The sequence below is a fragment of the Pteronotus mesoamericanus genome, unplaced genomic scaffold, assembly GCF_021234165.1.
Source record: "Pteronotus mesoamericanus isolate MK-2021 breed Mesoamerican mustached bat unplaced genomic scaffold, CSHL_Meso_final contig_56, whole genome shotgun sequence".
In the NCBI taxonomy this organism is placed as follows: Eukaryota; Metazoa; Chordata; class Mammalia; order Chiroptera; family Mormoopidae; genus Pteronotus; species Pteronotus mesoamericanus.
This window is the reverse complement of record NW_026555201.1, coordinates 6,504,259-6,521,186: the sequence shown is the minus strand read 5'-3', so window position 1 is coordinate 6,521,186 and position 16,928 is coordinate 6,504,259. Positions and strand designations below refer to the sequence as shown.

The 16,928-nt window shown below is 35.7% G+C and overlaps 1 protein-coding gene and 1 pseudogene across 1 annotated transcript in view; both read right to left on the bottom strand.

Annotated features, from left to right (window-relative positions):
- Window positions 1-16,928, bottom strand: part of TBK1 (TANK binding kinase 1) — a 47,556-nt gene that overhangs the window by 23,858 nt on the left and 6,770 nt on the right. Inside the window, exons 3-6 of the mRNA XM_054580042.1 lie at window positions 16,424-16,564; window positions 13,181-13,310; window positions 9,292-9,473; window positions 4,366-4,526 (exon numbers count right to left, since the gene is read on the bottom strand). Of these exons, the coding sequence (XP_054436017.1) occupies window positions 4,366-4,526; window positions 9,292-9,473; window positions 13,181-13,310; window positions 16,424-16,564 (614 nt within the window). The remainder of the gene's footprint in view (window positions 1-4,365; window positions 4,527-9,291; window positions 9,474-13,180; window positions 13,311-16,423; window positions 16,565-16,928) is intronic.
- Window positions 699-2,974, bottom strand: LOC129075963 (60S ribosomal protein L9-like; annotated as a pseudogene).

Below are 16,928 nucleotides of genomic sequence, written 5' to 3'. Positions count from 1 at the left end.
TGCCATAATTAATTTTCATTTGGGATCTCAGAGTGCCATATAACACCATCTTGATGTTCACAACAAAAATATTAATTTTTCCATCTGAAAGAATCGAGCAAACACAAAAAAGTTATGTTACAGAATGTTTCTAGACCACAAAAAAAAAAGCATCTAAATCCCATTTACCCATATTATCCAAAGGCACAGTCACCTGGACTATGAAATTACTGCAGAACGAACAACAGCATTCTTAAAACAAACAAAACTATACATAGCACAGTATCTGAACGGTTCTTTGCATACTGAAAAATATATACACAAATTGAAATAGGTGTGTTCCAAAATTAAAAGTCAAAGTTAATTTGATTCTTGATGAAGGATAAAAATAAAAATGAACTGAAGAATGAGCGAGATGGGGAAGCAAAAGAATGCTATAATGATGTAGCAAGTCCCTGAAAGCAACTTTTTAAGTTTCAACACTTTCCTAAACAAAACCTGAAAGTAGGAGAGAAAAAAGAGGTTTATGGATTCAAGAATACTTTGTCCATATGAAAATGTAAAACATAATGCAGCAGGACCTTATATAATAGATATTTCTGACATAACTGTCTTTTTATTTAATGTCTACATAAATACACTCTGAGCAAATTAATGTATACTTTTTCCTCCCAGATCAATACATGGCTTTTACTGCATCTTTAATATATCACAGTTAAGTCAGAGGAATCATTTGCCATCTTGCTGTTACTATATAACTGGACTACTGAGATCTTATTCTTCAGCCTACTGAACTGTTCCTTTTTCAGAAACACAGATACCATCCAAAATTTTCCTGATATCCTTGTTTTTAACTGTGTGGCTTACTGAATCAAAGAGGCTGAATTTGATACAAGTTCAATGTCTTTTACTTCAAGAATCAACTCATCATTCTGTGCTTGAGATACTCAAGCAAGTATGGATGGGATGCCTGAGATACTCAAGCAACATGTGACCTCATCCAAACCGTACAGATGTTATTTTTTGCCCAAGGAATTTTTGATTTCAACAAGAGAACCACTCTCCTGAATAACGATATTGATGGGGAACTGAGTATACACAGACCTCATCTTGGAACGGAAGCCCTAACACCCTTGTTCATGCTCTGTACATGACTGCAAACAGTGCGAACCGAAGCCAGTTCCTTTCTATTTCCCCACGAATGGTCAACTCAGAGCCTCTTCTCTTTCCTTCCAAGGTCACTGAGGTCTACATTAATGTGACTGAAGTCCCTCCGCAGGGAGCCTCTGCAGCCCCTCACAATAACTGTGCGTCCCTTCAGAGTGATGCGGACAGTTTCTGGGATGCTGGTAGTCTGACTGCTGAGAATGGTCTTTATCCTCACAGTAGATGTGGTAAAGAGCTAATCAATATATTCTTGAAAAAAGCAGAACCAGTATTACTGACTTGGACTGCTTCCTCTTTTCCTTAGCAGAGGCAGTGAGGACTTCTGCTTTAAGAGGTTTTTCAGGAAAGAAAGAAATTAATGTGAAAAATAAGTTGCATTCACATGAGAAGGATCTGATTGTGGAGGAGTAAGTAGAGATATGTGAGATTAGTGCAAGAAAAAAGAAATAGAAGGAATGACAGAATTTTTAAAGGAAATGTTTACAAATTCTTGGAAAAACTAATTTTGGTAAGATGCATATATAAACACATTTTTAATGAGTAAATAAGGTGCAAAGGGATCAATACTGGTATAAGGTAAGATAAATGCATCATCCATTAGTAATTATTACTACTTCAAGTACCTCTGAACATTTATTAGCAGCAGTGTTCATAAAAAGCTGAGTTACTGTGCAAATAAAGAAAGAAATTCTCCTAACTGTATTCTATCCACATAGTCTGACAAAATGATCAGGAATTCCTAGTTGCTTATATGTTCCCTCTATTAAGGAGTATCATATTTTTATTTAATCCATTTTGATAAAACACAAATTGACTCTTAGACTTCATTAATGAAGAGATTTGTATTTATATAAAGGGCACTGCTGTAATGCAGGCTCAAAATGATGCTATACTGAAATCATCAGTATAGTAATGGATATCTTCTTCCTATGAATATGTATGAGGGGGGACCCCAAAAAACAATTTATTTATAAAAAAGTGTGTATTTATTCTTCCATGTTTAAACTTCAGTCACCTTCAAAGTACTCTCTATTTGATGCAATACACCTATCAAAAACCAGTTTTTCCACTGCTCAAAACAGTTTTTGAACTCACCGATTTTGATGGCTTTTAATGCCTCTGCTGTTTTGTTGTTTCACCTCTTCCACATCAGCAAAATGTTTCCTTTTGAGAACTTTTTTCATTCGGGGGGAGGGAGGGAAGTTACTAGGGACATGATCAAGTGTACAGGGAAGGTGGCATAGGGGACACACTATTTTTGGTCAAAAATTTCTGAACACTTGACGCGGTGTGAGCCGGTATGCTTGTCAATCACCCATCATGAAATGGGCAACCGTGCTCAGTCTTCAAAAAGAAAAATTCACTGAAGCCGGAATGTAGCCTCTCATAACATCACCAGCTAGTACGCTGTTATGGATGGGTTCCTAGAACACTCACCTAGTCGGGGAAGCCTCTAATACAAGGGGCCTACCCTCCAGAAGATACAAGGTCTGTCCAGAAGAAATGCAGCCATTGTTAACATAACAACAACAGTTTGTGCAACATCAATGTAACCTGGCAGCTAAGAAGAGTGAGGACGGGAATACGCATGGGTGAAAAATGACTTCACTGTATTTGTCAGTGGTGGCGGTAGACGCCACTAAACGAACATGTGTACTGTGTGGCGATCACATTAAAAATGACTGAGTAAGTAGAGCAATGAATCTGCATCAAATTTTGTGTTAAGCTTGAACATTCCTCTGTGGAAACTATTTCGATGACTCAGAAGGCAGAAGCAACTGGTGATTGGCAGCTTCATCATGACAATGTGCCCGCTCACGCACCGCATCTCGTGCATAGCCTTTTGGCAAAACCTCAAATCACCCAGGCGACTCAGCCCCCCTACAGCCCACATTTGGGACCCTGTGACTTCTGGCTTTTCCCAAAACTGAAATCATCTTTGAAAGGGAAGAGATTTCAGACTGTGCATGAGAATCTGGAAAACTGGACAGGGCATTTGATGGCGACTGGGAGAACTGTGAGGTCCCAAGGTGCCTATCTGAAGGAGACTGAGGCGTCATTGTCTTATGTACAATGTTTCTTGTATTTGCATCTCCTTTAATAAATGTCTGTTTTTCATATTACATGGCTGCATGTCCTTCTGGACAGACCTCATAATTCTTGGGTTTTTTTAAGATCATCCCTCATATGTTTTTGCTAGAAAACATTCAACTACCCAGGTTTTAGCAAAAGTCATTGTATCAGCTGAATTGGTTTTACTTCCTCAAATCAACCAAAAGAAAAATATGCTTTTCCCTAGATTTTTTCAGGTAAGATTAAATAAAAGATTGTATTTTTACAGTTGTGATTATGAAGTCATGTTTGCTTATAAAAGGCAGCATCAAATATATAACGGTCTCAGACAACGTTAAAATCTAAAGAATGGTTTGGACACATTAGGCTGTCAGTGAGTTACTGCCCCCAATCATTCACTAAACTAAACTAAACAGCACTAATAACCTCAGTTTTATGTGTACATGGTTCAGCTGTTTCTCATGAATCAAGTTCATTTACCAATTTCTTTTAAAATAAAAAGATGCGTAGCCAATGTATAAATGAATTACATAATAGATTTTAAATTTAGAAATCTCTTTCCTCCATTATTTGGTTTATGATAGTGACTTCATACACAGTAATTATTTCCTAATAATGATGGCATTATATAAATGTATAATGTACTAGTAGAATGCATTCAGTCTTTGGACTGAAAATGCAACACTAGAACAAAATTTAATGTTACATTAATATTTTTGAAATGGTAAAAGGTGTCAGATCAGTTCAGGGTAGGAACTGTATTTCTTTTAGATCTGGTAATGATTCAACTGCTCCCCATACTACTATTTTTTTCAGTTATATAAAAGGAAAAAATCTAGTATGTACACAAAAACAAGTAAATAAACAATGTGCTGAAATAAAATCCAGAAAGCAGTATATTTTTAATGATGGGCCAAAGACTACATGTCATTTATATGTTGTATAAAAGTTATTTAAACATGGTATGAAAAATTATGCCTATATATTTTTATAATGTGCATTCTTATTTAAAACCAAATAGCTTAAAATACAGAAATGATAGCTTAATCAATTTTCATTAGCGTACACCTCTAACATTTGATGACACAAAATAAGATAGATATATTTAAAAAATCATTTCTAATTTTAGATGGAGAAATCACTTACATCACTTCCTTATTCCTACGTGGCCCTTCAAATGGTCTAAATGGCAGTGATCCGGTAGCCGCATGGTAAAAAGTTACCCCAATGCTCCAAAGATCAACTGTTGCTCCATATTTCTTCTGATGATCTTTTCTTAGCACTGCTCTCTCATACATGTCAGGATGCTTAAAAGAAAAAAAAAAAAAGAAAAAAGAAAAAGAAAACTAACTTGTGTTCTGTGGTAATATATTACACAAAAATAGGTATTCAATAATGCCTAGCAATTCTACAGTATTTTCCTAACAATTTGTATTTCCTAATCTGAAAGACTACTTCACGTCTTCCTCTCCTCAAACTTCCAACACTACCTCATCTGACCCTCAATTTTGATGACTTCACTTTATACTTCAATGAGGAAATGGAAACAGTCAGAGGATCAACTCTCCCTTAGAACTTTTACCATATACCAACATACATGAATCTGCGTCTCTACTCAGGCCTACCTTCCAGTTACAGTAGAACTGGTCTTAGGCTAACCTTTCCATCTGTATTGTGGAGCCCATCATATTGTCTCATCAATTCTTCAATTACACCTTTTATTTTATGTATCAATTTACCCCTCTCTATTGGATTATTCCTTTCAGTTTACATAAATGCTTTACTGACCTCCCATTTTTTAAAACTTTAAATTGACCCCACAATTCCTTCTAGCTTTCACCCAATTCTCTGCTTCCTATTAAATCAAAACTGTTCAAAATAGCTGTCCACACTTCTGACTATCTTATTTACTCATCTTCCTTTCAGGCCTATGACATTAAATATTATCTGTTCTTTATCTCCCAAAATTATCTCTGCCCTGAGCTCTGGATTCATATATCCCACTGTTTCCTTGAATATCTAAAAGGTAGCTCAAACCTAACATCCAAAACAGATTCTTGGTCTTCCCACTCAAATCTGTTTCCTTCTAATCTTTATCCTCTACGTGAATAGTACCACCATCTACCCAGCTGCTCACACCCCAAACCTATCAGGCAGCCTTGATTCTGTTCCCTCATCCTTCACATGCAATCCATCAGAGTAAGTCATATGGGCTCTGAGATGAAAATTACGTTTTCTAGAATTAATTCAGAGGATTGGCCTGACTGGGTTCACTGGGGATCTAGTGACTCAGGCAAATGGCTGGTCTGATGTTAAAACACATGCCCTTCAGCCCAGAAGACACTATATTACAGTGTGGAGAACAAATGGATCTTACAGGACATGCTTAGGAGGTTATAGATCTAAACAGAGATTTAGATGGACATTTAGTTCTGCAAAGAACCACCAAGGATCATACATGCTTGGCCTCCTGCCATCTCCCTTTATGGAAGTTATGCACTGGAACTTGAAGACTCTTGGGAGGTAAAGCCATAAGAGTATACTCGGGAACAAAGTAATCGCTCAATGATCCCAAACCAAAACAAGCCTTATGACTTTGTGATATTTTGCTGTTCCAAAGGGACTGGGAACCAATGCAGGTAACACAGCTGGGAAGGTGCTTTTAAAAGATGATGCAATCTATGAATCTGATTCCCAAAGGGTCACCATCCCTGGATGTTTTTGGGACTCTTTTGGGAAACATATTTTAATGAGACATCAAAAGAGGTGGTAAGCATGAGAAATTTGAAGTGAATGTCCAAACATATGCCTAGAAAATATACGGGGCCTGAGTGGTTTTGCTGGTTCTGTGGTGTAACACATAAAGTAACTATTGCCCAAAGAAGTGCTAGCTTGACCTTTGACCTAGCACTGGTACTCAGTGTATAAATGATGCTTTGAATAGCCCTAGAGTACCTGGATATGCCTGGTATCTTCTGGAACATGGGGCTGCCAACCTAGGAAAAGGAGATATAGGGAATCTAGGAGGAGATAAAAGTTGGCGGGGGCAGGGGGAGGGAATTGCCTCAAAAGATGTAACAAATCGGTATTGTTGGAAAATAACCCCTAGGGAGTGACTGACAGTGACTTGAGACACGTGCTTGTCTGACATGTGTGTCCACTGGCTCTCTCCTGAATGTGCTACTAAGGCTTAGCATGACTGGGCATGGGCCTCTGCATCTGGAATAGGAGCACAAGAATAAAGCTACAGGAAAGTCCCCAGATTATATAATTAAGGTATCCATTACATTAAAAATGGTGGAAGAAAAAGTGTTGGCGTCTTCTTTGGATGTATGAACACAGAGGAGAAGATTTAACATCTGGCCTGGGAATTCCAAAAGGAGAGGTCTTCATTTAAATATGGAAATATTTCTAAAATTATTGAGCCTCAGGCTATTATTTATCTCATTTTATAACTTCTGGTGTACTGTATGTGGAAACAAGGCTGTGCATAATCTGAAATAGGAAAAAAATTAGAGTAAAATTCCATCCTGGAGTACAGTTCATGTATTTAATGTTTTGTTCTTTCCATTTTAAGTCTGTTAGAGGCAAAAGCTAAACTGTGGTTCTTGGGGGATACATGAAAAATTAATAGATGAAATGGGAAATCAGCCTGAAGAAGGCTGGTACAGGACCACTGTTTGTTTGTCTTGGTCATTACAGTAGCTGGGAAGGGCTACAGGTATTTAGTTTGCAGAGACCAGAGATGGGAAACATCCTGCCCAGTAAGGGACAGTTCTGAAAAAGCTGCTCACATCCTGCATGACTTCTGAATATCTTGCTAGATAACAGGAGATAACACGTCTGTTCATAATGATCTAAATCCATTTTACATATAAAGTACTTTGTAGCTGCAAGAATGCAGCTATGTGTAAATCAATTTAGTTAAAAACTACAAAGAATTATTCACTACTTTTTAAAATCACGTCAGTGACACCACCACCATTTGTGGTGTGTCACTCAGTAATACAATATGCAAGTTATCACTGCACTTTAGTTGGAAATGATATTACATATAGGTGCAAGCTTCTGATAATGTTTGGCAATTGAAATGGTTCCTAAACCTCTATATATTAAATACCTATGTTTTACTATATTTTCCTTTATATTAAGATATTATGCTATTCTTAGGTATGCAGGTTGATTATACTATTTAAGAACTTCATTTCAAGATACTAAAGGGAACATTTCAAAACATTTACTGTAAAAAGGGGTGACCAAACAGGGCTGAAACTACTAGCCTATATGATCTAGCAGGCCTCTGCTTACTTCTCCAATTCCAACTCCTACCACCTACCCCTCCACTCACTAAATTTCAGCCAAACTGCTATCCTTTCTGTATCTCAAATATCCAGGGTCATTCCTGTTTCAAGGCCTTTGCAGTTGCTGTTCCCTCTGCTTATAATGCTCTTCTCCCAAATCTATGGCTCGCTTCTTTTTACCACTTAAGTGTCACTTCATTTAGGATTGAAGAGAGGCTCTCCTTAACTATCTTCCTTCTGCTAATCACTTTTATCTTATTACCCTACTGTCTTCTCACAGCTTCAATGATCTAAATTTATCTTATTTACCTGTTTATACACTTAGTAACTATCTATTTTCCCTACTAGAATAAGGGTTCCATAAGGGCAGGAATCACGTGTCTGGTATCTAGTAGGCACTCCATAAATATTTGCTGAATAACTATAATCCGTTTTAGGTGTTCTTATTAAAAGGTTATCAAAATACAACTACAAATTAATTTGGGGTTATATATTGATAGGAGAATGACTTAAGACACCCTCATTCATACCAGACTTAGGATAATCAGAATAAGAACTATACGGTCAGCTAGATTTTATTTATTTATTTTTTAAAAGATTTTATTTTTAGAGAGAGGGAAAGGAGGGAGAGAGAGAGGGAGAGAAACACCAATGTATGGTTGCCTCTCGTGCACCCCGTACTGGGGACATGAACCGCAACCCAGGCATGTACCCTGACTGGGAACTGAACCAGTGACCCTTTGGTTCACATGCCAGCACTCAATCCAGAGCCACACCAGCCAGGCTAGACTTTATCCTTATAATAAAATTATGACAGCAGAATCCAACTGTAAAAGAGTCACAGAATCTAAGGCTTTTAAGACAAAAATTCAGAGCCATGAACAATTAGTGATAACTACAATAATATATATTATAAACTTCCTGATTGTGTTAAATGTACTTTAAGAATATTTTCTTTTTTAAAAAATATTTTGTTTATTTTTAGAGAGAGGGGAAGGGAGGGAGAAAGAGAGGAAGAGAAACAATGATGTGAGAAACATCTACTGGTTGCCTCTTGTATGTAACCAGTCTGGGGACTGAACCCACAACTTGGGCATGTGCCCTGACCAGGACTCAGTCGATGACTTTTTTGCTTTGTGGGATGACACCCAACCAACTAAGCCACAGTGGTCAGGGCAAGAGTATTTTCTTAAGTGTTCCAACATTTAACTCCACACAAACACACTTAGTATAAACCGTTTCAACCACAGAGCTTTTGTAGCTTTCTAAAAGAATTTCATGTTAGATCTTTTCAAAGGCATTTCATTTTTTATGTGTGTTTCTAAAAATGGTCCTGTCTTTCAATAACTAGTGTCCCTGAATAGAATCTTCTGTATGAGAACTCTAATGAATTTTGTTCCACAGGGAACATGATTATAATAAGCTTATAATATATTAGCTATTCTGATCCAAAAAAGAGAGCCTTAACCACTTAGATGCTTCTGGAATGAAGAGATAGCTTTTTCTTTTACTGAAGATCCACAGCTTTAGTAAAATCAAAGAATTTAAGAGTGTTATAAAACTTATAAAATTTTTGAAACAGGAAAATGGCAAACCCCTTAGAAACAAGTATCTATTAATAATTCCCTCATTATACCCCATATTCATAGAACATTTAATTTTTGTCATAATAATTATATAACACATTGTATGGTTAACTTGATGACCAATTACCCATATTTACAAAATATCCAGCTTCTTTAAATAACATTATTAGTGATGGATGACTTACCAAATATTCTTCTGTGCCATACAAAGAAACAAACTGCTCATCATCTTCTAATTCTCTAGCTGCACCAAAATCTGTGAGTTTGTACACAGACTGTCCATCTTCCCCTATAACACGCATGATATTTCCTGGCTTGATATCACGGTGTACTATACCATTCTCTCGGAGATGATTCATTCCACCCACTTCAACAATAAATATAAAACAAAGGACATAATAATGTAAGTGTCTGTGCATGTCAAATTCATTGATATAATTCATTCATATTCACTCAATATAGTTTTTTCACAAGTTAGCCCCAAGTCATTTTAATCAAAGAATAGATGCTATTAATATTTTATATCTCCTGTTTGAGTCATAAAAAGCTTTAGAATGGTAAGGATCAATCCGGTTTAAGGAAGAGTCCAATCTCCCGTAGGCACTATCAGGAAAATGGAAAAAAAATGGTCTTAAGCATATGACTTCCTGAGTTATTGTTGCTTACATACATGTGGACAATTCGCCTACATTTATGAATAAAAATTCCCTACACTGCAAAAAAAAAAAGAAAAAAAAAAAAAGGAATCAACAAACAAAAAGACACCCAACAGAATGGGAGAAGATTATTTGCAAACAACACCTCGAATAAGGCACTGTAATCCAAAATATATAAATAACTCATAAAACTTAACCAAAAAACAATTCAATTAAAAAATGGGCAAAGACCTGAACAGATACTTTTCTTAAAAAGACATACAAATGGCCAACAGATCTATGAAAAGATGCTTAACTTCCTTAGTTATAAGGGAAATGCAATTCAAAACCACAATGAGATGCCACCTCACACCTGTCAGAATGGCTATTATCAATAAGAAATAGTAAGTATTGGAAAGAATGTAGACAAAAGGAAACCCTCACACACTACTCGTGGGAATATAAATTATATAGCCACTATGGAAAACAGTATAAAGGTTCCTCAAAAAATTAAAAGAGCTACCTTATGACCTAGCAATCCCTCTTCTGGGTATGTACCCCCAATATTTGAGAACACTTTTTCATAAGGATATATGTACCCTTATGTTCATGGCAGCATTAGTCCCCATAGCCAAGACATGGAAACAACCCAAGTGTCCTTTGATGGATGATTGGATAAAGAAGCAGTGGTACACATGAGGTCTGTCCAGAAGGTATCCAGCCATGTAATATGAAAAAGAGACATTTACTGACAAAGATACAAGAAACACTGTACATAGGACAATGATGCCTCAGTCTCCTTCAAAGTAGGCACCTTGGGACCTCACACAGTTCTTCCAACTGCCATCAGCTGCCCTGACCAATTTTCCTGAATCTAATTGATGGTCTGAAATCTCTTCTCTTTCAGAGGTCATTTCAGTTTTGGGAAAAGCCAATAGTTGCAGGGCACCAGATCTGGGCTGTAAGGGGGCTGAGTCACCTGGGCAATTTGATGTTTTGCAAAAAAAAAAAAAAAAAAAAAAAAGGAAAGAAACATGATGCATGAGGAAGCGCACTGCGGTGATGAAGCTGCCAATCACCAGATGACCATAGCTGTAGCTTTCTGAATCATCCAAAAAGTTTCCGTGGAGGAGTGTTCAAGCTTAACGCAAAATTTGATGCAGATTCGCTGCTCTATTCACTCAGTCATTTTGAACGTGACAGCCACACAGTACACAGGCTCACTCAATTGTGTCTCCCACCCTAACTGACTAGTGCAGTGACATTGTCATTGTTCACACATGCACTTTCCAGTCCATTTTCCGTGACTGCCAGGTTACACTGATGTCATGCAAACTGTCCTTATATTAACAATGGCTGGACTTTTTCCAGATAGACCTCATGTGTACAATGGAATATTACTCAGGCATAAATAATGATGAAATATTGCCACTTGTGACGACATGGATGAATCTTGAGTATGCCATGCTAAGTGAAATAAGTCAAATGGAAAAGAACAAGAACCTTATGATTTCACTCATAGGTGGGATATAAAGCAGAAGTTAATGAACAAACTTATAGACACAGGTACCAAAGGGGAAGGGAGGTAAACAAAGCATAAAGAAGGTAAAGAGGGTTAAATATATGGTGACAAAAGGAGACAAGACTGGGTGGTGAGCCCACAAGCAATATACATGTGATACCCTACAGAATTGTACAGCTGAAACTTATTTAATGTTATTAACAAGTTACCCCAATAAATTAGAAAAAAACAAAAGAACAGAGATTCCTAAGAATGATACTGATCTTTTACTAGTTTCACATTTCTTTACCTTGGGGAAAAAAATTCCACAAAAAAGTAAACTGGACTTACTACATAAAATAGTAAAAATGTAAGAAAAAGAGGCGCAAAATGTAACACTTGTATCCATAAAAATGTATTTCTCATATGCTTTTCTAAAAACTTTTTTTTTTTTAAGGATAAAGGTGCCAACACTGCTGAAATTAAGCTGTTTTGGCTGACAAGCAGTGTCACTGGGTGACAGTTTGAAATATTTGACATTTGATAGACGGATATCCAAATACAACATATGTAAGTAAATTTAAGGGTATCCACATTTAATTATGAAAACTCAGGGATACCAGTGCACTTAGGAACGCATCAATGACCTACAACTACTATTTGACTAAACAGGCTGTAACATATATTAATATTTCTTTCTCATTTTATCTTCACCTAAATGGTCTCCACACTGTTTTTCTCAAGTTCAAGAATTCCTACTGACCTTATATCTTCTTTCTCACTGGGCTTTTCCCATTCCTCAAATATTAATTCATTTCTTTCTAACAAGATATTATTCCTTTTGATTGCCATATTTAAAAAAAAATAGCTCTATTGAGAATAAAATTCACACATCATAAAATTCATCCTTTTAAAGTATATAATTCAATGGTTTTAATACAGTCACAGTAACAGAGCATACAATCATCACCACTGATTTCAGAACATTCTTATTATGCCAAAAAGAAATCCCAAAACCATAAGCAGTTGCTCCCAACTCTACCCTCCCTTCAACCCCCTGGCAACCGCTAATGCTTTCTGTCTCTATGGATTTGCCTATTCTGGACACTTCATATAAATAAAATCATATACATATTGTATTCTTCTGTGTCTGGCTTCCTTCACTTAGCATAATTTTTCATGGTGCATTATATTATAGCATGTATCACTACTGCATTTCCCTTTATGAACTAATATTCCATTGTATAGATATACCACATTTTGTTTATCTATTCACCAGCAGGTAGACACCAGGGCTGTTTCCATTTTTTGGCTTTTATAAAAGCTGGTATACAAGTATTAGTGTGGGAATACTTTTAATTCTTTTAGGTAAATACTTAGCAATGGAATTGTAGTCACATGGTAAATCTATGTTCAACTTTTCAAGGAACTGCTGGACTGTTCCATTCTACAATCCCACCAGCAGTTTGTGAGGGGCCTGATTTCTCCACATCCTCACCAGCACTTGTTTTATGTTGTCTTTTCGATTTTAGCCATCTTAATGGATTTGAAGTGGTATCTCTTTGTTGTTTTGATTTTCATCTCCCTAATGACTAATGATCTTTAGTTTCTTTATATGTGCTATCCGCCTTTTGTATATACAATCTTTGGAAAAATGTCCATCGAATCCTTTGCACATTTTTAAATTGTATTATTTGACTCTTTATTGTTGAGCTGTTAGGATAAAAATTCCTTATCACATATAATGTGAATATTTCTCTTGATGAAGTCCAGTTTACCTATTTTTTTTCTTTTTAGACTGTGGTTTTGTTGTCATATCTAAGAAAGCATGGCATAAAGATCTTTGGTTTTGAGTGCAAATAATTACTTTAAAAAATTCATGTGTCATTAAATTATATACACAAATATACATAAAGTCATAGAAATAAACAAACATACCCACATCTCGCAAAACAATTAAAAATTCAGACTCTGGTAGTCCATAGGCATTAGATGGTTCTTCTAAAACAGTGTATAAACTCCCGCACGGACAAAATTCCATAATAAGTACTTTATGTCTTGTTGTTGTCTGGAAAAAATAAATCACTGATTGGGACACAATATAGATAATAAGTTTTTATTATATGACAGTATTTATCTGGTTTCATTTAAGTGTGGGATTTGCTATAATGATGAAAGCACTTTGAATTGCTTTACCTGGGATTTATTAGATATTTGTTGACTGTACACATGTAAGAATTAACATCTTCTAAATTTCTATTGAAACTGGATTTGTTTTGGAAGACAATCAAGCCACAGTGAAAGCTGGTTAAATATGAATTAGTAAATTATTGCCACAATATTAGAATATTCTTTAAAAATTATTTTTAATTTCTAATATATAATAGTACATTTAGATATTAGCTCTTCTAATAAATCTCTTAGATAACTTGAAGTTTTTCTCCTGAGGAATACTGATGAAGGACCTCAAGAAATGAACTTCTAGACCTGAAAACAAACAGGTGGCAGGAAAGCTAAGTTGTTCTTCTTGGAGGAAAGTTCTAGTCTGCTCATTTACATTTGAGCTGCTGATTTGTTTTAAACCTTGATTTTAACGTACCATTAATTATAAGGGACATCAATTTAACAACAGCTTTATAAGGAAAAAGTATTACCCAATTACATATACACATTGATTATAAGATACATGCCATTTCAGACACTTGAAAATGTGAAAATGAGTCTTGAAATTCAGTATTCACTTTCAATTTTTAATCCTTTTTTTCTTTTATAAATTTTTCCTACATCTCTCCAACACACTTTTAGAAAATATTTTTCAAGACGGGTTGGGTGGGTGGCCGACATGGCCTTTGTACAAGCCCCTGACATGTGCATGTGTCAGACTCCTTGGTCTGTGTTTCAAATACAATATTTTTAATTTTTCCACTATTGAGTAGTTAAAAGAGAAATAATTTTATTTATTCATTATAAAATAATTTTTTTTTATTTTTAAATTACAGTTGACATACAATATTTAGTTCAGGTGTACAACTCAGTGATTAGACTTTTATATAATTTATGAAGTGATAACCCTGATAAATCTAGTACTCATCTGACATAACAGTTATATGCTGTATGTTACATCTCTGACTATTCTGTTACTCCTAATTTGTACTTCTTAATTCCTTTCACTTTTTTAAGCCATTTCCTCAACTGCCCTCTCAACTGGCAAATGTCAAAATGTTCTCTATATCAAGAGAGAAATTTTAAAACAACTTGCTTTTAAATAATGAAATAATACATGCTGATGGTTGACAACTTGGGACATACCTATAATTCTATCACCCAGAGACTGTTATATTAATATTTTGTCTATTTTCTTTCAGTCTTTTATCTATGTATCAAATCACATTATAGATGGCTAACACTATTTGTATATCATACTGTATATACCAAAATCATATTAGCTGGGTGGCTCAGTTGGTTGGAGCGTTGTTTTGTATACCAGATGGTTATGGGTTCGATCCCCTAGTCAGGGAGGCAACCAATTGATGTTTCTCCGTCACACTGATGTTTCGCTCCCTCTCTACCCCTTCCTCTCTAGAATCAAGAAACATATCCTCAGGTGAGGATTTAAAAAATAAAAAAAGATCATATTGTATGTGTATTTTAGGTCTGATTTTCTTACATAACTATATAAGCATGTTCCCAGGTGATTAAAATTTTGGTAAATATCTTTTTCTTCATTACTGCTTAACTAATGTGTAGTGAATAATTGTACCCAGAACAGATCTGGTCTTTGCCTTTGGCTATTCACTAGGCCTCTGGAATGTCCTGTCTGTTACAAGTTGTCTTTGGGGACTTTGACCACATGACAGTCTAGCAATGTGATTAATGGTGGGGGTTTAATGGTGGGGGGGTCATGCATATCTATTCCAACTTCCAGGGGAAATGGAGACTAACGGTATCAGCCTGAACCTCTGGGAAGGGCTGAGGAGAAAAGGTCAACCATGCAGGCAGAATGTGATTGAGCCCCAGTAAAAATTCTGGACATAAAAGGTTAAGATGAGCTTCCAAAGTTGGCAATATTCTGTGCACACTGTCAATTCCAGGCGGGTAATGTGTTTCTGAGGACAAAGAAGATTCATATTTGGAGTCCTCCCATATACCACCCTATGGGTCTTTTTGGCTAGTTCTAATTTGTAATCTTTTGCTATAATAAAACTTAAATTGTAAATACAGTGCTTTCCTGAGTTCTGTGAGTCATTCAACAGTCACGAATTATCAAATCTGAGGATAGCCATGGGGAGCCCCAAGTTTGTAAACAGCTGATCTGAAGTGAAGGTAGTTCCGGGGACTCCTGACCTTGCAGCTCATGTCTGAATGAGCATAGTTGTCTGGGCACAGTTCTCACCGACTGCGCAGTTGGCCAAAGTCCTTTCATCTAGTGTCAGAAGTCTTAAACAGACTTGGTAGTCTGGAGGGCTATGCTCTTAACCTTGACTGTAGCTAACTCTAGGTAACTATCCATCACACATTCTAACCTATTAAACCATCTTAAAAATTATAAACAGGGCAGCAATGAACAGTTTTGTGCATAAAACTGTAATTTATGTTTCTAATTACTTTTTAAAAAGTAATCACTAAAAGTAAAATGACTACTATAAGGAGTATAAACTGCCAAGTTGTTTTTCAAAAGATGTGATTTGATTGACTACTCTTGTGTAAAGAGATTAAAATAGATTTCTATTTCTATTATTTCTGGATAATTATCCTAATAATATCCTGTTTTCACTGTTTCCCCCTAAAATCAATTCTGTCTCTTACAAATGGACTTCTCATATTAATCCTCGGATTCCTAAGATTTTATTCTTTTACAAGGCTGCCTTTCTATTGTTTGACTTTCTCCTTGTTCCTTTTAGAATTATGTCAATTTAACTTAATTTAGTTTCTTTCGTTCTTTCTTTTTTTTAGTAATACTGGTAACCATATTCAATATTTTTACTTTTTATACTTCTTTTTCTGATTCCATAATTCATTTCCATTGTTATAGCTATTCAACAAGCTTTGAGACTAGAATATTTAATTGTATGAGTTCTAATTTTCACCATTTAAAAAAACCCCACGTTTATAAAGGTTAGATTATTTCTCCTAAATTATGACAATAAACATGACAATATTAACTAAAACTTGACTACTTACCTCCTCTTCAATAGCAAATAATTTGACAATATTTTTGTGATTGAGTTTTTTTAACACTTCAAATTCTCTCATTTGAACATCTACTGGACGCAAGAAGCTTATGTTATTAAATACTTTGATAGCAAATAAGTCACCAGTTTTCTAAAAAAAAAAAAAGAGAGAAAGAGAAAGGTTTTATTTATTTGTAATATTATAAAGAAGATAAAAAGGTACCAGTATAACTAGCTATAGCAGAATCAGAGGCACAGAAACACAGAACAGACCGACAGTTTTAAGAGGGGAGAGGGAAGGTGGGGACTAGTTGAGAGAAGGCGAAGGGATTAGCCAAAGAACATATCCTTGAACACAGATATGGTGTGGGGACTGCCAAGGGGAGGGGTGCTAGGTGGAGGGGGGCGAAGGGAATAATTGGGACGACTGTAATAGCATAAAAAACAACAACAGAACTAGCTATAGCACACCTGAATATTTTTAAGCAAAGGTAATTTTTACTAGGGCTCCTGAT